The following is a 24,586-nucleotide window of genomic DNA, read 5'->3' as shown; positions in this document are numbered from 1 at the left end:
CCGACCAAGGACCCAAAACACAGCCCTCAGCTCAAGTCCCGCACCAAGCTGCCTGCACAAAGATAATATGAGTTTCTGTCATTGCACGGTGTACTTTGGACATGCATATGACATGATGAATGTCTTCTCGTGAGTCACATCTGGAACAAAGAGGTGAAGATGCCTGCTGGATTTTATACAGGTAGTGTCCCGTGTAGGCCACATTCAAGTGCAGCCTATGCAGAATAGCTTCCTCGTGCTTGCTAAGTCCAGGTGGCATTCTGAAGGTGCACTTTGGATCAATCGCGTGAAGAGGTGCGTATTGCTGCCTTGCATCAGTCCAGATAAACATCTGTGCTTTCCATGCGGTTGATGAGGCGAGCATTGCCGCATCCTTTCTGGTAAACGGGATCGGTAGAGACTGTGGGCAGATGAGGCGGCTTTGTCAGCTGCGTCGTTGCCGGCAACTCCGCAGTGGGCAGGAAGCCACTGCAGACCTACTCTATGTCCCCTTTGTATGGCTTGTGAGTGCAAAAGATTGATTTCCCTAGCCAGCTGTTCATTTGGAAGCGACTTTAAGCTCTCGAGTGCTGACCTGGAGTCTGTAAATACAGCCCATTGATTGGCCAGCTGCTTTAGAATATACTTAAAAGCAGCGCGCAGTTCAGCCAGCTCAGTAACTGTCATCGAGGACTTGTGGCTAAGTAGGGCGCAGATGGGAGTGAGCGATGAAGAAATTGAGATCCCTATCACTGACGATGTAGTCGTCACTGAGCCATCAGTGTACACATGAGTGTGGCCTCTGCATTTGTTGTTGATATGCTCCAAGGCAAAGAACTTTAGAGCCGGGGCTGGTATATCCGCCTTCTTAAATCCAGGTACCGTGGTGACAATTTTCATTGGAGGGAATAGCCACAGAGGGTGAGAAGAGGCTGGAGGCTGACACTGGGAAGGCACAGCGTGCTGCACTTCAGAGGCCCAGGTGGCAGCAAGAGGATGCCCATGTTGCCTTTCCACATACACGCAGGCGCGTGGGAAGTTGTTCCATTGCCTGCAAAGCAGTGGGCGGAAGCCGTCTGCTCTCTGTCATGGTTCCCATTGTGGAGGTGGTAATCGGGACACCAAGACATCCTCAGTATTCGGGCCTGCAACCCCTCTAGTATTTTAGAATTCCCTATGGAAAGAGAAGTCGGGGCTGGGAGGCTATAGCGAAGTCAGTGCTGTTGGAAAGCATGCCGAAGATGTGCACGACCTTGACAGCTGCTCCAATCAAGCAAATGGCTTGCTGGTTGATTCATAGGTGGATAAACGTTGCTGTCTGTCTAGGGATTGATTGATTGTGGGGTTTAACGCGCCGACGCAACGCAGGCGATGAGGTGCGCTGTAGTGGAGGGCTCCGGATTCATTTTGACCACCTGGGGGTGCGCCGAAATCTCGTACACACAGGCGTTTTTGCTTTTCGCCTCCATCAGAAAAGCGGCCGCCGCGGCTGGGAATCGAACCCGTGACCTCGTGCTCAGCAGCGCAGCGCCTTAGCCACTGAGCCACCGCGGCGGGTCTATGTCTGTCTAGGGAAAATTTAGGCCTATTATCAAGGTGGAATTTGCAGCGAGAAGAAAAAAAATATTCACACACCTTGATAAACTGTAGGATGTAGGGTTGACTAAGTATAATGTTTTCATATAGTATGTCTTTTGTATACATTTGATTTTTCTGGCGTTCTGGTCCCAAAGCCTGCTTCTGCAGGATGGATAGATTTCGGTGACGTACTCTTGGTTAAAGTGTTTTTATGCACATTTGAACACATTAGCACCATTTTGCTGCAAGTAATGACGACATACTGTACTTTGCAGAGAAGTTGTCGTTGCAGGATGTTTTGCGTTTCTTTTTTTGTTTACTGGCATTGTGAAGGCACAAAAAAACTGCTGAGGTAAGCCGAGTGTTCATTCACTTCAAGGTCCTAAGCGCACATAAGTCTACGGGGCAACTTCTTTAGTTGCACAGTATGTAGCATGTGGCAGTTTCCTGGCCGTTTATTGCTAGTGCTGCAAAATCAAGTTGCCTAATCTAGGCCTGTAACCTTTTGTGTGAAAAAGCAGGGTGGCAGGACGGCGAAACCTAGGAACCTCGCCAAGACTAAGAAGCGCATGCATAAGCATGTTTTTTATCCCGTCTAAAATGGGCTTCTGGGTCATCTCGCATGCGTAAGTGGTACTATTGGTACCTGTGGCAGTGTACAAGCAGCTGTACCAGTTTCCAAACAAAAAATGACACGAGATTTCAAAGAAAGAGGAGAAAACACACCGAAGGGGCATAAATAAGGACTAATAAAAAAGGATCAATGGCAGGGTAAAACGACCCGCTGCGGTGGCTCAGTGGCTAAGGCGTTGCGCTGCTGAGCACGAGGTCGCGGGTTCGATTCCCGGCCGCGGCGGTCGCTTTTCTGATGGAGGAGAAAAGCAAAAATGCCCGTGTGTACAAAATTTCGGCGCACGTTAAAGATCCCCAGGTGGTCAAAATTAATCCGGAGCCCTCCACTACGGCGCGCCTCATCGCCTGCGTTGCGTCGGCGCGTTAAACCCTACAATCAATCAATCAGGGTAAAACGGGAAAAACAAGCATGCAATGGTCTTAGTTTCTCTGGCGGTGTGCAACAGAGCATGTTCAACATAGTGCAGCAAGCATTCCTATAACAGGGAGATATTTTGGTGCACTGTGCGCAAGAGTGCTCTGTACAAGAAACACTATTGTGCATCTATATGTGAGAACAGGCAAATCAAAGCTTTGGGGAGCTGGTGGTTGTCATCTACAGTACGATAGCCTCACTTCCTTATGTAAAACAGGCATGACTTCTTGTTTGTTGACTGAAATTTGATAGTCACATTATTATCACTTTTCAACCTAGCATTTTTCAGTGCACGGATGCATTTGACTAGTTATAGAAACAAGCTGTTCCACATTTGGTAGCCTTACAAAATGGAAGCGAATACATAGCAGAATGCATGGTGATGAAAAAGACATGGTGCGAAAACAAACTTTGGATTGCATCAGCAGCTTTACGAAATGTGGATTAACAGCCCTCTGCCTCATTCATACCTGTGAGGTTATTATCAATAGGTGGAGAAAGTAATTCCAAATACATGTGTGTTTAAGATAGTAGGATCTTAAAATACAACTATAGAAATGTAATCTACACGAGCTTCAAAAATGTCAAAGCTATTCTTCTTGAAATTTCGTTTACGTTGTGGATATTTCAGCAGTAGTGGTGCGCAAATTTAAAATTTTTGACTGTGAATTGAATGGGAATAACCAGAACTAACTGTGAATCAGTTTGAATATTTTCGAATATGACTATACTTTCTTTAATGCCCTGGAGCTTCTGTGTACAAAAAAAACGATTTGGGTGGTCAGGACATTACACACCCTAATGCACTAGTGCTTAATAAGAAATATAGGTCAGAAACTTGTCATACAAACTTGCGACAAGATACCAAGGCAATAGAGTAAAAGCTTGGCAGATGTGAAGAAATACGAGTTCCAAACATTTTCTTTGACCCAGAGGTTCTTTGACCATACAGGCGCTTGCTTGAAGCTAACTGTGGCTACCAGAAGTAACAGTGGAGTATTAGGACTGGAAATTAGTTTTACATTTCTAAAGCTGCATATTTCTAAAGCTAAGCACATGAAACAGCTCTGCATTTTCTGCTGGGTGTTCCAGCAGTGCAACAGTCTTTTTGCAGTATTGGCCTCCCCTCAACGGCAACAGCCCTCTCCTTTATTAGGAGTAATTCGTTTTCTACGTCGTTTCCTCCTCCACAACACATGTGGGCTCCACTTTGCCCGTAGATATCCTATTGCTCTTTGACTTAAGCTTCGGGATTTTGAAACAGTGCAGCCAATTCTGTTTGATTTTTTCGTTACACCATCTTTTACATATTACATATAGAGTTTATAAATATCATGCTAACTACCCCCCTTGGTTCTTCAGTAAAGAAAGAAAAGAAGGAAGCAGAAATGCCATCTTGTGGACAGGCAGCTTCTTGGCCAATCCCCTGCGTGGGTATGTGTGATGATTCAAGGTTACCAACCAACCGACCAGTCCAGCTTCCTACTGAAAATGAAAGCACTGCATTTGCGAGCAGGCCATTTCTCACAGATTTTGCAAAGAGAAGGTTGTACTGGTCATCTCTCCATGTACCATCATGGCACAAAGTAAATTTCAATCACTCACCTTTGAATACATCTCCTTCATCTTCTTGATATTTTAATTTGTATATTTGATGTAAAAATATTGGCATACATCTCCACACTGTGCTGTGGTGCTTTACCATTTTTTTTTTCATTTTTCTGTAAGTTAAAACCCAGGATATTCAGTAACTTTCATTTGTACTGGTTTTGCCACTTCCTCCAACCAAAAGGTATCTGTTTTCCCTCAGTCGACAGCATTGGTTTTTGTGCCAAAAAAGTAGTGCAGCAGTCTTCAGCTACAAACCTGAAACTGCATAAGCAGAATATGGGTTGACTTTGTGTAGCAAAAATTAAAAACAAGAATGCAACTAGCCAAGCTCTGTTGAAATGTACCAGTGAGGAGGCAGAAAAATTACTCAAAAACAGTTCTAACACATATCCCGGGCTTGGAAAAACTACGTCCAGGACCGAATGGTATTACCATTGAGTACAGCTATGGCGTAATTGTTTCAGAAATGTCATACAGCACTGATGGGTGATGCACGAGACGAGTATGGTCGTTCTTATGATTCTTTTGACATACCTAAATCTTGTGTGTGTCTCATTTTATGCAGTAGCTTCTCAATGAAAGGTCAACCAACTTGATGGCTCACTCTCCCAGCTTGTGTAAACTTTAAATCCTTCAGGGTAGGTTAAGGTTGGGCCAGAAGCAGTACTTTCTAGTGGATGTACTCATTAGACCATGGCTCTTTGCGAGAGCTCCATTGGATGGGGTTTCTTATAGATTCAATTTATTGTGTCAGTTACTCTGCTACCTCTCATGAGCGTCTATTATATATCGCCTTCCCTGCATGTTTTAATGTAGGTTTAGCAATTAAAACAGCAGACAATTAATTGTACCGGGATGCCTCTTGCTGGTCAATCTACAATGTCAGTTCATAATCTAAGTCCATACTACAATTTGGCACTCCTGGTGTTCACTGTAATAGTGGGATACCAACAGGGCACAAGCTACATGTTCTTGCTGTACAAGTTACTTAATGCTCAAATTGTACAAAGGATGTCGGCTGACCCTAATCCGATTCTGCGAGAAATTATCCGGTCGATTCTTTGCTGGCACCCTTTCCCGGCATTCTCGACATATCTTCTTGCTTTCGTCTTAGTATGCGTACAGTGTGTTAACTCTTTTTTAAGCTTCTGAAAATGAAGAGCAAGATGAAGCAGGGCAAGGAACAGACTGCTCTTTACAAACCTCAATCGGTTCTTTACTGTCCTCCAGTGCCCCACACTCTGCGTGTTCCTTATCCGCTGTGAATCCCTCTTTCACAGTGCTTGGTCAAGGCTTAGTCCTGTTCCACATTTTTGACTTTGTAACCATAAGCACCCAGGTGCACCCCTCTCTCCCCTCTTCCTCTTGGTCTGAGGCCAATACTGTTGAAAATTGAATTCCGGGGCTAAGATCGACATGAAGGCTAGGAAGACAAAATACAACTTTGTTCACTTTGAAATATCTAGTCTCTGGTTCCATTCCACTAACAAAAGATGCTTCAATTAAAAAAACACAAGAAATATTGAAAAAATGTCAAATTTCATGCCACAGTCACGTAATAAGGGCAGGAGGGACGTATTACGGGCCAGCACTAAAAACATTTTTATCAGTGTTATCAGTGATAACACTGTTTTTATCAGTGATAAAAACATTCTTATCAGGATGAAGCAGTGTCGCACTGCTTCATGTTTTTTTTTAGTATCTCCATTATTTCTTTGAAGTTTGTTATAGAATTGGTATCACTGTTATTCAGACAAAGCAGTCTCTTTAATGAACCGAACTTGTATTTTGTCTTCATGGTCCCTCTAAAGGTTCGTGTTTCCCAGATATGCCTTAACATAGCACCAATTTTGTTTCTTGCTTTATTTTCTTGTGTTTCAAAGAAGACAGTTTTGATTTTTCCTTTCAGGCACAGGTTTACACCCCCCCCCCCCGAGAAAATTTCTGTGGATGCCCATGCTTGTAAAGTTTTGTTGTTTCTGCCCCCTCCTTTCTTTATTCACAGATGGCAGTTCTCATCAATATGTGTATGCATGCACATACATAATTTTCTTTTTTCGCCTTCCTTACAACACCTAGTGTAAACTAACAATTTTTAAGTAGGTGGTTTCCTCCACTTGTCTCCCATGTGACTCCTTTCATGTTTTTGTGACACATGCGAGGGAGGACTAGAAATAAGCGCGTATTTCACCACAGTGAGATGACAGTTAGTATTTAAGCTAGGTAGCTGCTTGAATACCGTCACTTCACATTCAAGCATCGAAAGTCATCTCCACCTGATCCCCCCATTACTCGGCGAGGGAAAATGAGGAAGCAGCAGCCCTGGCTTGCGATGAGTGCACACAGGCATCTGTTTCGTTCTGCCTTAAACCAAGTTCATCAAGATGGTCCACTGTTCTCTGTCCTTATTAACCACGATCAGGATATTCTTCCACGCAAGCAAGCGAAGATGACCTGCTGTCGAGCAGGTCGGTTTACAGTAGACGAACCAGCACAGACAGCAGCACAACACATGGACTGCAAAACGTAACCTATAAAGCTCACAGAGGAATGAGCAAGGAGGTCGTTGTGAAGAAGAGGAAGGCGTTGCAAACACACGTCACACTGCTGATTAACGCAGTGGAGCATCAAATGCAGCAATTATTTGACGGAGCACCAGATTGCCTTATGCTTTCTGCGATCGAGCAGCATCCTTAGGTGCAACTATGAAGATCGACGAAGGAACTGCGGTTTGAATTTGGGCTGGCTGGTTCTGCTGCATTACGACAAGAAACAGTGCACAGGTGAGGGCGAAAAAAAGGAATTCACAAACGCCAGCACTGAGCAACTACGATAGTCGTTAGCCAGTGCTTACAATTGTGAATTCACTTTCTTTGTCTTCGTCTATGCCCTGTTTCTTGTAATAAATCAACGAAGCACATGCAGGTATATCCGCTTGAAGACTGTTTTAAATAGGCGCGCCAATTCATGGCATTGCGCCAGGTCTGGCAGGTGGAAGCCTGTTGAGAACCATCATCCCCCGATTCTCCCATCGCCTGACAAAGCCCTGGCTTGGATAAGTGTGCGCAACCACCTGTTCCATTCTGCCATTAAACCTAGTGCATGGAAATGGTCCACCATTCTTTCTTGTTACTGAACGTGCATGTATTTACACTTCCCGTTGCACCAGTCGGAAGAGTGGCCAACTTGTTGAGGAACTGTTTCTTAGATCAGTGGCTTGTTGAGCATCTGTCACAGTCTTCATCGATTTAAGATGCCCGATTTAAAAGAAGAACCTGTGTGCATCGAGCGCTGCTTCTTGTTAGGGGAAAACAGCAGCAGTAACTGTCACTATGCTTCAAGAAGTTGTCCGAGGACCAGCTTTGAGCCAAGCAATATACGGTTCTCGGTTCAAACATGGCATCGTGCTGCTTGAAGACAAACTATGACCTACACATCCTTTAACCTTTTTGCAGTAACGGATGATAATACGAAGAAAAAAAAATGATAGAATTAACGATTGATTGCCTGTGAAGAATGTGAAAGTTGTAAGTAATAACTGATGTCTGTCAGAGTTCATGTCAATAAGTTTTGACATAAGAACATGATCCATTTAAGAGACATCCGCAATGTGTGGATCTCAGGTGAGAGACCCTGAGCACCCCAATTCTTCCACCCACAGTATTGAGGGTGCAGCAGTCTCGCATACACTCACAAAAAACAAGTTACAATGCTTCCCCACCTGGCTCATACTCATCAAATCTTGCTCTCTGCAATTTTTATTTCCAGCTCTAAAAAAATTTGCTAAAGAAAAGCGCTATCAGGATATGAAGGAGGTAAAGAACAAAATGAAACAAGCACAAAAGGCTACTACTTTTCCAAAATTTGAGAGGTTCTTAACACTGGAAAATGTGGTGGGACATGGATATTGTGCCTCAAGGCAGTACTTTAAGGGTTAATAAATTCTGCTAATGTGCTAAAAAAAAACAGATTGTGAAGTACAAAAAGTACTTTTGGGACCATTTTCATACATGTACATACATATGCACCGAAATTTTCGCTTGAACCAGGCGCACAATGAATTGCCTTAACTTTGCTGTGTGTGAGCCACATATACAGTGCAACAAATCAAACTTGTCCAGGGGCCGTATTCTCTAAAACACAGGCCGCCACTTTGAAGCGGTGCAGTATTGGCGTGCATATTTCCCTTGGTTCGGGAGTCCTGTGGGCTGTCTGGAGACTGCAGAAAACGCACCACTCTCCTCCTGAGCAGGGCAAAACGACGCCTCGAAGTGACAGCGTGTGCGGTGCTTCAAGACGTCGCCTTGGCCCTGCTCAGTAGGTCAGTGCTGTGTTTTCTGCAGTACCCCAACAGCACACAGGATTCCCGAACCAAGGGAAACATGTGCTTTGCACGCCAATACCGCATCGCTTCATGACGGCCTGCATTTTGGAGAATGCAGCCCCAGCTGGCCTACCCACCTAGGCAAGTTCTCTCTTATCTATATTTTTGCCCTCCTTCTCACTGACGATTCTCGCGTGCAATTCTTTTGCGCAGACATCCTGCATTCTTCTGTGCAGACATCGCCATGCAATCTATACAGATCTTATAGCATTACGTAACCTATTTCAGTGGATGGGTCACTGCTGCCAGTAATGTATAGCCAAGAGCCCAGGCATGGCAAAGGGATAGGCCATTGCAGTGTGTAGCTTTTCAGTGATGCTTTGTTAGCTCCTATCAGTCCTATCAGTTTTGCCAGTCATTTTCCCCTCAGGCAGACCTTTTACAATGCACTCTTCAGCAAAAGAAAAATCTTTACTTGCATGGCTACACCTATTACACTCAGCTGAAGATTCTGCACACCCAAGCAGTATGTAAAAGGGGACATAGTTTATTCTACACTTAGTTTGCCATGCTAGCAGCACACGCAGTGCAAGAAAGCAAATACTAGACTACTTCCGGGCCTTGGTCTTTGCCTTGACCTTGGCCTTCTTCTTGACTTCCACCTCGTCGTCCTGGAAGGTGATTGAAGGCGCCTCGAACGGGTGCAGCTCCTTGTCATACATTTCTTCGGGCAGCGGCTGCTCCGGATCCGGATAGTACGTGGGGAACGGCGGCGGGTCCTCGGGCGAGTGGCACTTCTTGCCGTGCGCCGAGTCATATATCCTGACCAGCGCGTGGGTGTGACCAGGCACGGCGGGCCCGTGCACGAAGAGCACGTTGTGGAGCGTGTTGATGCGCCACACACGCAGGCCCGCGAGCAGTCGCCGCTCCTGGCCCATGTGTCCGGGCATGCGCTTCCCCTTCTGGATGGTGCCCCGAGGCCCGCCGATGGCGCCCAGCCGTCGGTGTGACTTGGTGGTGCCGTGCGTGGCCGGGCCGCCCTTCATGCCCCAGCGCTTCATCACCCCTTGGAAGCCGTGGCCCCGAGTCTTGCCGTAAACGTTCACGTAGTCCCCCGCCCTAAAGTGGGCCGCCGACAGCGGTGTGCCTGGAGGGATGGCCGCATCCGGAGTGATGAGAAACCGCGTGAGGGTCTTCTTCGGCATGACGCCGGATTTCTCGAACAGCTTCAAGTAGGGCGCCTTGAAATTCATGGGGTCTGCGCTGCCGGCGCCGACAATCAGGCAGCCGCGGCCTTTCGCCCGAAAGCCGAACCGTGTCTTGGCGTACTGCTCAGGCGGTATGTAGTCGATGACGTGGTTGTCGAGAACCTGGAGGAGCGTCGTTAGTAGCCGCTTGCCCGAGCTGGTCCACATGGGGTAGATGCCGATCTTGCGCGCGATCACCCCTGTCCTGCGTGACTCCGGCGTCCAGGTGGTTTCGGGCCATGGCTCTTCCCTGAGCGGGCTTTCACCTGGCTGCAGGTACTTCTTCTGAGCAACTTCCTGCAGAAACGTGTAGTTTTCAGGTAGGAGATGCTCCTGGTCCCTTACTTTTCGTCTTCGTGGTGCCCACCAGTGGAATGGGTAGGTCTTCCTCCTCTTAATAGTCGTAGATGTCTTGTAGCGGCACTGGATATTGCACGCAATGGCCACGCACGGTGTGAACGTCTGTGCAGTCGATGCATTTTGCACGGCGAGCCCCGAAAATAACCGTACTTGCGAAAATACCGCAGCGTACCACGCCATTCCCGCTGGTGCACATGGACTACATGCACGGTGGCGAGTGGGACGCCACCGACGTCGCCACTCGTTACAAGTCCGAATAGTCTACAATAATAATTACAAAAACTAATTTCGCGTTCAAAAGAAAAGAGACACAAGTTGAGTTTTAGTCACTACCACATATGCTGCATTTTTTGTACGTGTCTTTCGCATTTAGCCAATTTAGCGTACAGCCACTTTTAGAAAACAGCCATCCAACACTGGCCGGTTCCCGGCTGCAGCCAACGTTTTCAGTCGCAAGTTTCCTGTGGCACTTGCCTTCCGAGGATGCGGATACTTTCTGTGCATATTTAGTACCGCTTATAAGTTTCTTTTTTCAGTCCTTTTTGCGGCCGTGTGCACTTCTGCGTGACATGGCCGTCTGTTTCAGAGCGCTCAAAGGATCCCTCAACAGCGCTTTGGGAACAGTGAAGACCGGCAGCATCAGATCCCATGCCGGTCTCCTGACCCTGAGTGCCGCAACGCCATGCAACTGCTATGTAACCCTAACCTCTAGCCAAGGCACGAAGGTGATTCTTATCCTTTGATGGTTTTGGCTAATCTATTACTCCACGTTTCTTATTAGTGCGATCTCATCGGTAACGTAAACTGGTCTGCGCTCACGCAAGTCAGGTGACAATGTCTCCTCTCCGTAGTGCGATTCATTCGATGTGCAGTGAAGACGTAACAACCGCTTGAATGCGGTGGATGATCGGGACCGTTCTCTTGAAGTATTTTGTTCCGTCTTGATACATATGCGACACCTTTTGGTGACTATTTAGCTTAGCATACGTAAGTTCGCCTACTTAAATGGAATTTAAGCGAAGTTGTGCGTGAAACTGAAGGGCATATCGTTGAGCCGTACAAGTCGTTTAAGTTAAAAGCGCAGCACAGCATATTGATGGCGCTAGAATCCAGGCCGCAGTTCCGTTTCGTTCCTTTTCATTTTCAGAGCAGCTGCGGCCTAACCGAAGGATAACTAATCGTGAAGAACAAGGTGGCCCACAGCGTGGTACCAATATGCATCTCTTGGCATGAGCAGTGGGGTAATAACATAGAAACAGGCAAAGGTGTTAAGATGGGTACGTCACAAAGTGTGAAGGTAGTAGTAACATTGACGGCAACCAGCATTTCTACACAGGTGTTTTGCCGGCACTGTCTCGTGATTAGCTGAATGGGTCTAGTTCTGTGTAACCGGTATTTCACACTCTGGGCAAAGAAAGCTACTGACTCAGTACGGTGGTGCGAGCAGTGGTTGTGTTTCTGCTTACGGTGTTCGAGGGTGGAAGTTCGACTCTTCCTCATAAAGATTACCAAAAACTTCTTTTATTTCGCCTTATTCATGACCGCTGCTTTCTTTTGTTCTTTGTTTCATTTGCTGGGTTATGTGGGTCTTCTGGTTGGTTAGCTTGTGCCCTAGGTGTCATGAATGCTCTGCTTCGCACCGTAATTCCTCCATGATGGTGCTGGAAGTGCGTGAGTGTAATCATACCATAGGGCAAGGGCAAGTGATATAGCCGTATAAGGTTAGGTTCAGGAGAGCAAAGTGATTCGTAGTTCAAGAATGGCACAATTATTTACCGGTGGTTTGGCATCCATGGGCCCATTTTTCATTTGGGACTCCCATCCCCTTTTTTTACTATCCGGTTGGATATTATTGGATGTAGAAAAAATGTGTAGGAGAGCACTGTTGGAGCACTGGAAGTGGTAAAACCCTGACTGCCAGCAATACATTGGGGGGATTGAAGTGCTGGCTGCTGCCAAAATATACACCCGGCGTTGTGAATGGTGGAATAGCACAAGCGGCGTTTGTCTTAGCATTTTTCTGAAACAGAGTAAACTACTGACCTAAAAATGTAAAATCAACTCATCCGGCAGCTATCATTGAACGGGTGTTTTTCTTTTATTAAGAGAGTTGAACTTGAGTTAAAAACAGGCTAGCTCTTTACCACAAGTTCGGAGCCCCATTAATGTTTCAGTCTGTCAGGTATTTTGCTTTGGTGACCAAGTCAGCCACCAGCTTCACTGCTCAGCAAACTAGAAAACTGCGCTGTGCTTTGCACACCCTTTCTCACGTTGCAGCACCTCATGACTTTCTGGCTATTTTTTTTGCCCCGGGCTCTTGCATTGCTACAATAATCGGATAAAAACGAGATATACACCAGCATTGACATCGGTTTTTAACAAGGCATCCTTTGTTATCAAACGGGTAGAAGATAGAAGTATTCCGCCTGAAATTGCTCTGTTGTTTGCTTGGGTTAAAAATATTTTAGTTGCATTTGGTTGAAAAGGGTGCCTCAGTTTTTTACACATGGTCCTTGCATGCTATCACTGATGTCACTAGGCCTGCACATTCTTGCCTCCATTTCTGTCCAGGCTCTCGCAAGGCACGCCAACGCATCCCCCCATGTCGTGGCCGGTGCGCTGCTCCAGAGCACGTGCCGCAGTTCGAGTGTGTGCCTGCCGGCCCCCCGCTCACAGCCCCAGGAAGTGGGGGCGGGTGACTTCGCGCTGCCCGAACTTGTCAACCGGGGAGAAGAGGCACCGTTCGCATTCTTTGAGCTGCGCTGTGGGGATGAGGAGACGAGATCGTCCGGTGTTGTTTGCCGAGTGCCTGCAACAGTCTTGTCTGGCTACCTCGATGCGTACCCCTACAAGGTCAGCATTGAACTTGTGTCTGTGTTCTTGTGGGAACCAATCGAAGGGGATTGCGGGGCTTGTATTGACCGGGTGTTTTCTGGTTCCTGAATGAGGACATCTCGCGGTGCAAGGGAGGGTGGGTTCTGTGAGTGAATCTAGACACATGCTTTTGCCATTCACACATGGTCAGAACTCTTGCTGGCAATTAATTGCGTAGCAAAGGTGCATCCCTTGAGTACTTATTGTTTCCTCATTGAAGAAGCATGAAGGATTCGGAGTTCAATTTGGGCTTTTAGCTTGTCAAAGCTTGACCTGGAATATGAGGCTCACCATTAGTGAATAGCTGGAGAGTAAATCAAAATACCCATGGGTCGTAAGCATGTATTGAAAACTTCGCATATGCAGGCTTTTACTCTTCACTGTTGTTGGGCATGGAGCAGCCTTTGCGAAAATTGATCATGACCTTGTGGACTGCTGGCCATGAATACAGTTGTGAAGAATGTTGCAATTTTTAAAATTTTTACTTTGGGAGCATGTTAGGTTCGGGTAACATAGTGCAGGACAGTTACTATAAGGCCACATATGCCAATATGTCGGTTATGGGGACAATTTTTAGTGCGCAGCCCTTCGGTGCCCAGTACAGTGGTTTGGCGGTGGCGATGGTGATGTCCACGTAACTGAGCGAGCAACTGAGACACCAAAGGCAGAAAGAAAATGGGAGAAGAAGCGTCTGGCGAAAGTTTGAGGGGGAGGGCGGCACGCGTTGCTGTGGCGTCATCTCTCTTACTGCCTCCCCCTCACACTTTCTCCAGGCGCTCCTCCGCCATTCGTGGCTCATCTGAACCATGTGACATTTGCGCGGGAGGTTCAAACATGATTTGCAACGACGTGCTCGACGGCAGTGACGCGCTGCGAGATAATGGCAGAGTAGCGCGCGCTGCCGTGCGTTCGCAATCACTTCCTGAGACGCAGCAACTATGCACCATGATTGAGAAGACTGCAGTTGGCACTACGCTCAAATTTCACATTAGGAAGTATAGTAATCATCAGCTGCTTTTTTACATATTTTTGTGAGCGTTAGCCCAAATACAATAATACTTAGTTACAAGAATCCAATTTCCTGCTTTTGTCCTTATGACTGATTACGGCAGGGTGTACAAGCTGTTAAAAATTTGCCTGCATGAGTCTCCTTTGTAGGGCTACCTTCCTCTCCATTGCCCTCGGGAATTCTAACTGGCCAAAAAACCTTTGGACCGTAATTAAAAGAATCTTCTAATTTTATTTCACTTTCAGACATTGGCAGTTTGAGGCTGTATCAGTTGTATGGTGTGACACAAAAACCACTGCTAATTGCCGGCATCATGCTATTGTGTAGAGTAATGGTGATTTTTTTTTTTATTTTCCGCAATTTGTGTTTTTGAATTTGTGGGTGTTTACTGTGCCTAAAAATATGCAGTCTGCCTTTTCTGCTTGTCTATGAAGCCTATCAACATAGCCCTGATGTTGTCTCCACTGTGTGTGTTCGGCAGTGAGTATCTCCTAGTAAGCACCAGTTCTTTGTTTTTAGCAGCGTTTATTCATTTGTAAGAAAGTAGGGCACTGAGCGAAAATGGGTTCTTAACAATTTTTGTCTTTTATTTTTGTATTTTTTTTTAATAGTGGACAAAGTTCCAAGGAACTACACGAGAATTGTGGCAATATTAAATGGGGTGGCCACCTTCCAAGGTTTCTTTTGCAATTTGTCGGTCTGAGACTGCTCTTCTCGGAGCTGCTGGGTGAAAATGGGAATTTGCAACCAATTGCGTTCAACCTTAAATGAGTTTGCCACATTTATTTGTGGTTGTAGCCCTTGCATCTGTTTAAAATCCTTTGTAGGTCTGTATTTCTCTGTGTTCATTTTGTGCAGCTTGGCACCAGTTGGCTTTTTGCACAGCTTCGGTGTCATGCGGGAAAGGTTATGCAAGCGTGCAGGCAGTGCGGTGAAGCTAAAAGTTTGTAACTATGATTTAGCTGACTCAGCTGTTGATTTGTAGCGGACAATAAAAGTGTGCTACGAGCAGAATTGTGTAGGGGACACTTTGCAAGTTGTTATTCAAAGTTTTAAATGCCAGCCCACAAAAATATAGGAGTTTTCCTCATGCAATTCTGGGCGCCAACGTGCATGCTCTGTGCACATGCAGTCCAGTCACGTTGTTCCAGTGGCAGGGGCGGAACAGCTGCGCCATTTGCTTCATTGAGTGCCAAACTGCCCCTGTTGCGCCAAACTTGTTTTCCAGCGCCGTCCTGCGCCGCAGCACCTGAATTGAGCGCCGGGATACGACCGCCATGATGCCCCGAGCTTAAAAACGTGGCTGAAACATCGTGTTTTCAGTTTCATAAAGGCGGTTATGGTTTCAGTTTCAGTTTAATCAAGGCTATGAGCGGCTATGAAAGTTGGCTTTGGCTTAGCAATAAGGCCGCAGGCTCTAAGTGCCTTCCCCCACCTTCTCCGCCTTCCCTTTGCATTTCTTTGTTTCGCATTTGCACAATTTGGTCTGCCGGTGTTGGCCGCTGCACCACAATCAATGAAAAATGACCAAAGTAAAATATTTTTGTGGTTTATCGCTGGCAGATAAAATAATATTCACAAGAAACGTAGTTTATTAGAGGTTAATTTAGTCGCCCATTTTTGACAATCTTGGCTTTGCTGCCCGCACCTTTTCGTAGTGGCATGTATTGAACAAAATAGGATCTCGGACGCTTTACCCTCGCTTGTTAATTTGGGTCGCTTTTGTTGTGAGGTGATTACTCATTTTTGCTTGTGAACTTTGGGGTTAGCTTTGCTTATTGGGGGATGGTCGCAACATTAATCATGCCTCCTAACTTGCTCTAGTTACGTAATCTACGCTGTAAGTTTATTGACTATTGCAACCATGTGACGGGTAAAGACAAAACTATGTTCAGCATCACACGGACTGAAACCGCTGTTCGATTAAAAAAAAATGCTAGCAAACACCTTGTTTTATGGTATGCCACCATGCGTTCGCTAAAACACTGCCGTTTACGGAACACAAAGCAAGGGCTGTTATCTGATCCCCTTCGAATCTGCGCGTGAGGTTTGACGTTTGAACGGTGATAATGAGGCGTGCTTTCTGGGGCTGAAGGTAGCTAACTCCGCATGTTGTAAACCTCCAGATGTAGTACCAGAACTGCGTTCCCGGGTCGGGGTAGGTTCTAGTGCACGGTAGAATGCCTGAATATTAGATAAAACGTAACTTGGATGGGGCTGGCCCAGCTGCCAACAGGGAGGTTAGGCAGGCACCATAATGCTGTGAAATGGTGTTACATCTGCTCCAAATTGTTTTTTAGCTGCTCCAAACCTGCTCCAAAAGGCCTTCCTGGCTGCTCCAAGCTTGCTACAAAAGGCACTTCTGCCTGCTCCCAGGACTGCTCCCAAACCCGTGCGCCCTGTTCCACCCCTGCAGTGGTGAGATTTGGACTTCTTGCCTGCCCGACCCTCTTCCCAGGTGTACTGCTTTGATGTTGACCGACGGATAGCAGCCGAGATGGCGCTGTCGGACTACGAGCGCGAGGTGCTCCAGTTTGCGGGCACGTCAGCTGCCCTGCGGGGTGCGACGGGCGAGCAGCAGCCGGAGCCTGGCCGTGCGACCGAGCAGCAGCTGCGGCGGATATCGCGTGCCTTGGCCGTGAACCTGCCCCAGTTCTTCACCGAGCCGCACAACTACTCCCTCTACAACAAGAACATAGTCTTCAGGAACAACATCCGGGGCGTCACCACCCGGTGAGTACCGGCTCGGCTTGTCTGCTGGGTCCTGCGTATGCGGGCGTTTCTTTCGAAGCCTGCAGTGAGCTGGTGTGCTGATTACTTGGAAGCAGGAGGGGCTAATTCTTTCTTACTGTTTGGCTAAGCACAGTGCAAAACTTCTAGTTGTTTGGCCCGATTTAAAGGGGCGTGCAGACAAAACATTTGAAAGATTCCCTCTTTAGAATCATACTGACACCACTTTTAACGTTATCTTCGCTCAAATACGCTAGATAGCTAAAAAAAAGGAAATGGCCATGTGACTCACTAGCTCATTTGTCGCACTAGAACCTATGACGTAATATGCACTGCTGTGCGATTGACTGAGGCCAACAAGAGCAAATGCAAGCTAGGCAGGGCTTATAAGCTTGCAGGATGAGGTATCTTCGCCTAAATGTAATGCATATTCATTTTATAGCAGTAAGGATGGTGGAGTAAACAGTAGAAGTTACTAAAATACATGTAAACATTTATAACTTCCATTGTACACATAAACATAGAAGTACCAGTGTGTACTGCTGTTGGTACTGCATGCACTATGCTTGTAGCTGCACAGCAGTCCGCCGCTTTGGGGTTGTCTCACACGACACTGGCCGTCTGGAGTATGCGACATTGTCTTACGTGACCCTGTCTGTCGAGCATACCCAATGTTTCACGAAATGATTACTTCCAATTGTATCAAAAACAACCCAGGTGCAAATACGGTCAGAAACAAAAAGAGGGCGGACAGCAATGTGGTGCAGTATGGTGGCGCCATCTAGACGGACTGACGGTAAACAAGACGTTCCCAGTCCGCTGCAGAATAAACGGTGTAATAACGTTTGCTTGAAGACCTGCCCTGGTTACGTCATCGCAGACGTCACTAAACACATTATTTGGCGGGAGAATCAAAATTTTAACTTAAATTGAATAATTTCTTAGTGAATAAAGCATCATTTGCTGCCGGACTATAAAACACCAAATCGTTCTACTTACCACAGGAAAATTCATGAACAGTTTACAACAGTTTCGGTTTCATTTCTGTATTTGGCACTACCATGCAGTTACCTAACTTCAAGCCTACCTGCGATGACGCCCACGACTGATCCTCGAAATAAGCATGCTGCTCCTGATTTCACCCAACCCTAACCCGATTTCTGCGATAAGAACTTCCGATGCAAGGCAAAAGATAACACCCAGTCGCCAGATATCTGTTTCGAGAGGAGAGCGCTTCAAACCGGCCTTGCACACCGCCAGCTGTTCGCCTGCCAGTTTCGTTTCCATACGAGGGTATCTCCGGGGGTCTAGTGTTGCTTCTTAGTTGAACTGTCTATTTGGACGGAGTCTCCAATAAGTTTCATACTGTTTCATTTCAAAAATGTTAGGTGTCGCTGCAATGGAAGAGGCTCGTAGTGCTGATCTTGTTTATCGCGTGACAGCTACTCGGCCAAAGTTTGCAAGGCACGATTGTAGTGCATCGCACCTCATTCCTGCAAGCAAGGCTACAATAGTGAGTCAGATGATTATAAAGCGCAACTTTGTTTTGCGAGATAACTGACAGTGAACGTCAACTAGCATCAACCATGGAGTTCCGTGTTCAACTTCATGCATGTTTTTCCGCATCGCGTGCTGGTCCCAAGTACTGTGCTCGCTGTAAATGCGAAGTCAGTAATTGACAAGATGTTTTTACGTTACGTGGGGACAAATTGGTGCCGCTGACAATGCCAAGCTGCCAGATTTCTTCCAGAGAACCATCCGAAATTGCACATTTTGAAATGGAGGTTGGCCTTCACCACGTGGCATGAGCACCACGCGTGCTGACATTTTTTTCTTATATCTGATAAACTGTTCCCCGCGCAAGTCGACATTTTTTCTAGGGCGTGTTGTTGAAATGTTTTCCTACAAAATGTATATTTTAATTTCTTTCTACTACCGCTGGTTAATTATACACAACTCTTCTTTTTATCATTTTCTTTGACAACTTGGCAAAAATTTTGATTTTAATATTTTTTTCGCAACTATGATGTATGAAAACATTTAAAAAGCTAGTGTTATTGGAAAGGCCGTTAAATAATCTGAAATTTGTGTTCCTGTAATTAGTGCCTAAGTTTTTTAGCAGAGAAAAATGTTTTCTTGGACCCCTAAAAATCTATCAATTTTCCCGTGGTCACGAAAAAGTTAAGCACTTAATTAAAGGAGCCATGAAGAGAAAACACAAGTTTGGTTCGTTCAAAAGATTGCCTCGTTAGAATCATACTGACACCACTTTTAACGTAAACTTCGCTCAAATAAGCTACATAATTAGGAAAAACGGGAATGGCCATGCTACCCACCAGCTCATTTCCCGCAACAGAACCTATGATGTCACACGAGAATGCTCTGCGATTGGCGGAGGCTGGCAGAAGCAGATGCAAATTAGGTAGAGCTTACAAACTAGCCGAACGAGCGATTTGCGCTTAAATTTAGGGCACATTCTTTACAAAGCAATAAGAATGATGGGACAAACAGTGGAAGTTACGAAAGCACATGTAAGCATAGAGTACTGATGCGTACTGCTGTTCGTACTGCGCACAGCATGCTTGGTTTAGCTTCACAGCACTACGGGGCTTGGGGTTGTCTCAGACGACACTGGCCGATTGACGCAAGCAACGGTGTCTTACGTGACCACATTTGTCGAGCCAGCAGTGTTTCAGGGAACGAATATTTTCTCCCAGAACAAAAACAAGCCAGGTTTAAATACAGGCAAAAACAAACCAAACGCTTGCCACGGTATGGTGACGCCATCTAGGTTCGGGTAACGTAAAGAAACGCAGGAACAAACCAACACCGCTGTACAGGGTGGAGACAACCCTTGAACTGTCCCGTGCCGCCGCAATTGGGCCAACGTGCTCAACGCGTTGTTCTTTTCGTTTCCCACGAGACCTAGCAACGCGAAACAGACAATATGGTTTAAACTTCTTCAGTAAACCGCGTTGCGGCGATAATTTTAGCGCGGTTTTGACACAATGACTTGCTTCGGCGGCGAGCGAGCGACCCAAAATGGCGGCGCCAGCGTATACGTGTCTCTACCCTGTACGGCGGATGCGTGAATGAAGGTATTCTAGGCTGCAGAGCGGTCGGTTCCTGTGATGTCATTGCAGACCCCGAAAACAAACGATTTAGCGGGAAAATCAAAATTTTAACTTAAATTGTTTAATTTCTCAGTGAATAAAGCATCGTTTGTATCCGGACAAGCGCGGGGGGCAGTATAAAACACGAAATCTTTCGAATAAAACCAACTTGCATTTTCTCTTCATGGCTCCTTTAAGCACGTATTAGTTAATTACATAGAACTGTCCGAAAATCGACAGCTTAAGTTTTTATTGCTTTGATTGGCCCGTATGGCAGAACCACGCCACTTCCTCACCATTTTGCGTGGACATCCAAACACTGCAGAGAGAAGCAAAGGAGTTGTTTTGACCGCCGTGCTGCTGAAGCTGAGTGGCTGAACTGCCTGAAGGCGCTTAGGCTTATCATCATCGTGGATATTTGATGACCGCTTTCAAAATAGGTGTGAATGGTGGCTTTTATTGCTATACTAGGCTATTATGTTATCCACTCCTTTCCCGCATGTGAAACTTTGTTTTTGCCAGTAGTGCCATTCTGGCGAGCGGTTGCACTTGTAGCTCTGGCTGCATGCGTCAGTTCGTGAACGCTGCCAGTGCCTTGTCGCCGCTCCCCGAGCTGCAAATGTGAAGTGACATCACCAGTTCCTGCCAAACATCAGAGGCACTCAGCTGTGTCACCTCTTTTTTGTTACCAGAGGGTGAGGTCACGCAGATGTCCATTTTCTGCACGCCACTCAGGGAGCTGTTCTGTCAGCACAATAAATGAGATCAAACTAAATTATGTTTCACACGTCGCAGGTCATTCACACTTCAGCCGGGCTATCCTATTGTGTACAGGACGCAAACTGTGTAACAATATGAACCCCGAAAATTGGTGCCAGTACCGTTTCAAAGCACAAATGAAATTTCGCCAGGACTTCTCAGACATTCATATCATCCCGAAATTCGTATAACCCAGAATTGTATCGAGATTCCACTTTATTTCCTCCCCGGCCGAGTGGTCTGAAGCACTAAATTTAGGGCTTCACAATGAGCAAATTCGAATCCTCTTTTGGACGTTTAATATTTTTTTAGTTGATTTTTTGTACTTAGGTAACGTTTTCTATACTCCATTCACCATTCTGTGCTGCAACCTTCATTACTCCACGAGCGAGTTGGCAGGCTGCGTGCATACTGACTCTAACGCACTGGTGAGTTCTGGTTGGCGTGGTGTTGGCATAAGCACTGACAGCTTGCGGGCACAGTGCTGAATCAGCTGACTGTCGGCCTATTGTGAACACGATTGTTGTGACACAAGGACGAGCCAGGCAAGCTCCAAAGGAGACCGCCAAGGGCGTTCAGCCACTACGTACGCTTCGGCTAGTGAACGTTACGATTCTAAGCGGTGCTAGCAGGCTTATCTGACCCATTCCACAACCGGCAGTGTGGCACAAATGTAGTGTACCGATTCCGGAAATATTGAACATGCCCACTTGCAGTCTTTATAAATTAAATACTGCTCTATCGGCTGGATAAACGATGAGAAGTGTGTTTACTTGGTTTACAGATTGCGAAGCTCATTTAAATATTTAGGCGTTGAATTAAAAAATCAGTCACACTTTATTCATCATAATGCCGAGTTCGCACTCCAGCACGTGTGTGGGGAAAACATCTTCATTCGGCGTTCCTAGAAAATCCCATGGAGAGAGCTGTTTCTTTTCCTTCTCTGAGCATGGAAGAAAAAGGTGGGAGGGATGAGATACGACATATGAGTGCGGCACGTCTTGTTTCATCTCTAGTTTGGCCACGAGGGATTGAGAGCACTTTGCTTGGAGACGGTTGCCTGCTCAACGCGGAAAGGGTCACTCGGCGTGAAAGGCACAGACACGGAAAAATGCGGAGGTACTTGGCCTGCCACATGGACAGTTAGTTGCTGCGTGGTATTTTGCTAAAAGATATAATTTGAATAAAGTGACTTCGTTGTAACAAGGGTTTGCTGTATGTATAAATAAACTGATAGCCCAAACAGTAGAAAATAGAAAATTTAGGGGTAACTCTCAGTTGGGAGGGGGGGGGGGGGGGGGGGGGGGGCACACAACACTGGCTACTGAGATGGTGCCCGTCATTGTGGGGAGAGGGATTAGAGTGACACCCTTCTCGGTTGTGTGCAGGGGCATCACAGGCTACGTGCAGCAGATGGCCCTGGTGCGCATCCTGGGCCACCTCCGGTACGCGCATGTACGCCTCGAGGTGCTCAAGATGACCACCCACAAGGAGGACGGCACGGTGCGCGTGCGCTGGCGCATCGTCGGCATCTCGGGCCTGCGCGCGCTCTTCATGTTCTGGAAGTTCCGCATCTGGGAGTGGCAGAAGATGATCTCCCAGGAGGCCGAGTGAGTACAAAGGGGGGGCGGAGCATAGAGGCTGGGAAAGTTTTGGTGAGAACAGGGACCCAGGAATGCTGTACTCGTGAACAATAGGTTTCTTCCATTTCACCGTGTTGGTGCCATTACTGCGCTGGTGACAAATGAGAAAGATGCCCAATGAGATTTGAGACTTCCTCGGTCCTTCACTGTGTGCTGTATCCTGGGCAGGCTGAGATTCAGTCCGTGTGTACTTGATTTGAGATTGTTGGTTTGAAGAGCAGCTAAAAATATGGTTCACGATTGCAGTGTGGATTTCGGGCATCTCTCATAGCTCGAGTTATCTCATGCCATCAAAATTCACTTATGTTTGTTGAATTCATGAAATTCTGGAAAATTAGAAGGCTACAAACATTGGAAATGTTACATGAATACATTAACCCTTTCAGACGCTATGTACACAACTGTGTACATTTCAATGCTGCAGTTCCTTACAAAAAGAAATACCAAAACTGAAAGTTTTCACTAGTTTAGCATAATTTTGTATCCTTTGTCTAACAATGAAGATTTTAGGGTCATCTGGTGGCTAGTAAGATTACTAAGAGCGTAAACAAAATGGAGATGCACGCGACGGCTTCAGCTGGTGAGCTTTTTCAACTATTTCTCTTCGTTTTCTCAAAAGTCTTGCAGTCCTAAAAAATATAGAAACAATGCATATCCCACAAATATATACGTATGTGGAAATATGCAGCGCTACTTGATACTCCTGACCTCTGTAACACTATGCACACAATTCTGTACATGACTGTAAAAAAAAACTAACATTGTGTTGGGGTCAGTAACCTGCCAATTCATCTTATTTGGTGAGATACAGAGCATATAAACGACAAAAAATTTGGTAGGGGGAAATATCGAGCGGCGTCTGAAAGGGGTAAATGGGCTATGCAGACAAAATACAAGTTTGTTTTATTCAAAAGATTTGGTGTTTTATAGTGCCCCCAGTACTTGTCCGGTAACAAACGATGCTTTATTCACTGAGAAATTATTCAGTTCAAGTTAAAATTTTGGTTCTCCTGCCAAATCATGTTTCGTGACGTCTGCAATGACGTAACAAGAACAGGTCTTCAAGTGAGCGCTAGTGCGCTGTTTAGTCTGCAGCGGGCCGCAGACCTTTGTTTACCGTCAGTCCTCCTAGATGGCACCACCGTACTGCGCAGCACTGCTGTCTGCCCTCTTTTTGTTTCTGACCGTATTTGCATCTGGATTGTTTTTCATACGGTTGGAAGTAATCGTTTCATGAAACGTAGGGTGTACTCGGCAAACAGGGTCATGTAAGACAATGTCGCTTACTCTAGTCGGGCAGTGTCGCGTGAGACAACCCCAAGCGGCGGACTGCTGTGCAGCCATAGCAAGCATATTGCGCGCAGTAACCAACAGCAGTACACACTGGTGCTTCTATGTTTACATGTACTTTCGTAAATTCCATTGTTTACCCCACCATTCTTACTGCTGTAAAATAAATATGCATTACATTCAAGCGAAAATAAGCCAACAACAGTACGCACTGGTACTTCTATGTTTGCATGTACTTTCGTAAATTCCATTGTTTACCCCACCATTCTTACTGCTGTAAAATAAATATGCATTACATTCAAGCGAAAATAAGCCAACAACAGTACGCACTGGTACTTCTATGTTTGCATGTACTTTCGTAAATTCCATTGTTTACCCCACCATTCTTACTGCTGTAAAATAAATATGCATTACATTCAAGCGAAAATAGCTCGTTCTGCCAGCTTATATTCCGAACTTGTGTTTGTTTTTTCTGGCCTCAGCTAATTGCACAGCTGTGCATATTACGTCATGCACATGTATGAGGCTTGTTTTTTTTTTTTTTTTTTTTCTTCGAAATGAGCCAAATCCAGAAGCCGGAACTAAATCGGATGAAACTGTAGTGACAAGAAAAACACTGCAACTTTCCCATAAAAGAGAGGTGGAAAGAAAATCGAGTTGAGATAACGCCCTGAAAACGCGTATGCAGATTGTAGTTCGTATCGAATATGAGCCAGATCCTGCAGTCTCATGGATCAAAATGAGCCAAATCCATTTAATCAATGGTCATTTGCTTTTGGTTTGACTGCTAAACTGTTTTGTGGGTGTTTTCGGAGGGTTTTTTTTTTTTTTTCATTTCGGTGCGAACTTATGAATTCGGACGGCAATTACGAGATCAGCAAATGATCTGTTCTCAGATGCCAACGACGAAGTGAATGAAATGAAACTGAGAGATGTGAAACAATGATTTCATTTCGTCTCACTCTACCCTATGAAATAATTTTGGTTATATTTAGTTTCTTACTCCCATATTTACCATTTT

The 24,586-nt window shown here is 45.8% G+C and overlaps 2 protein-coding genes across 2 annotated transcripts in view; one reads left to right on the top strand and one right to left on the bottom strand.

The window, feature by feature from the left end:
• Positions 1–8,992: 8,992 nt before the first annotated feature.
• Mrpl3 (mitochondrial ribosomal protein L3) lies at positions 8,993–10,375 on the bottom strand. The gene has a single exon (XM_077675812.1). It carries the CDS (start codon positions 10,325–10,327, stop codon positions 9,149–9,151), a length of 1,179 nt encoding a protein of 392 aa, XP_077531938.1. The 5' UTR covers positions 10,328–10,375; the 3' UTR covers positions 8,993–9,148.
• Positions 10,376–10,574: 199 nt separating this feature from the next.
• Positions 10,575–24,586, top strand: part of LOC144144378 (uncharacterized) — a 34,271-nt gene continuing 20,259 nt past the window's right edge. The window contains exons 1-4 of the mRNA XM_077675802.1: positions 10,575–10,872; positions 12,719–13,000; positions 16,489–16,763; positions 22,021–22,242. Coding sequence (XP_077531928.1) covers positions 10,717–10,872; positions 12,719–13,000; positions 16,489–16,763; positions 22,021–22,242 — 935 coding nt within the window. The 5' untranslated portion in view covers positions 10,575–10,716. The remainder of the gene's footprint in view (positions 10,873–12,718; positions 13,001–16,488; positions 16,764–22,020; positions 22,243–24,586) is intronic.

The sequence above is a fragment of the Haemaphysalis longicornis genome, unplaced genomic scaffold (assembly GCF_048455015.1).
Source record: "Haemaphysalis longicornis isolate Haplotype H1 unplaced genomic scaffold, Haemaphysalis longicornis Haplotype H1 scaffold_1, whole genome shotgun sequence".
In the NCBI taxonomy this organism is placed as follows: Eukaryota; Metazoa; Arthropoda; class Arachnida; order Ixodida; family Ixodidae; genus Haemaphysalis; species Haemaphysalis longicornis.
This window is presented reverse-complemented; position numbering and strand designations above follow the sequence as displayed.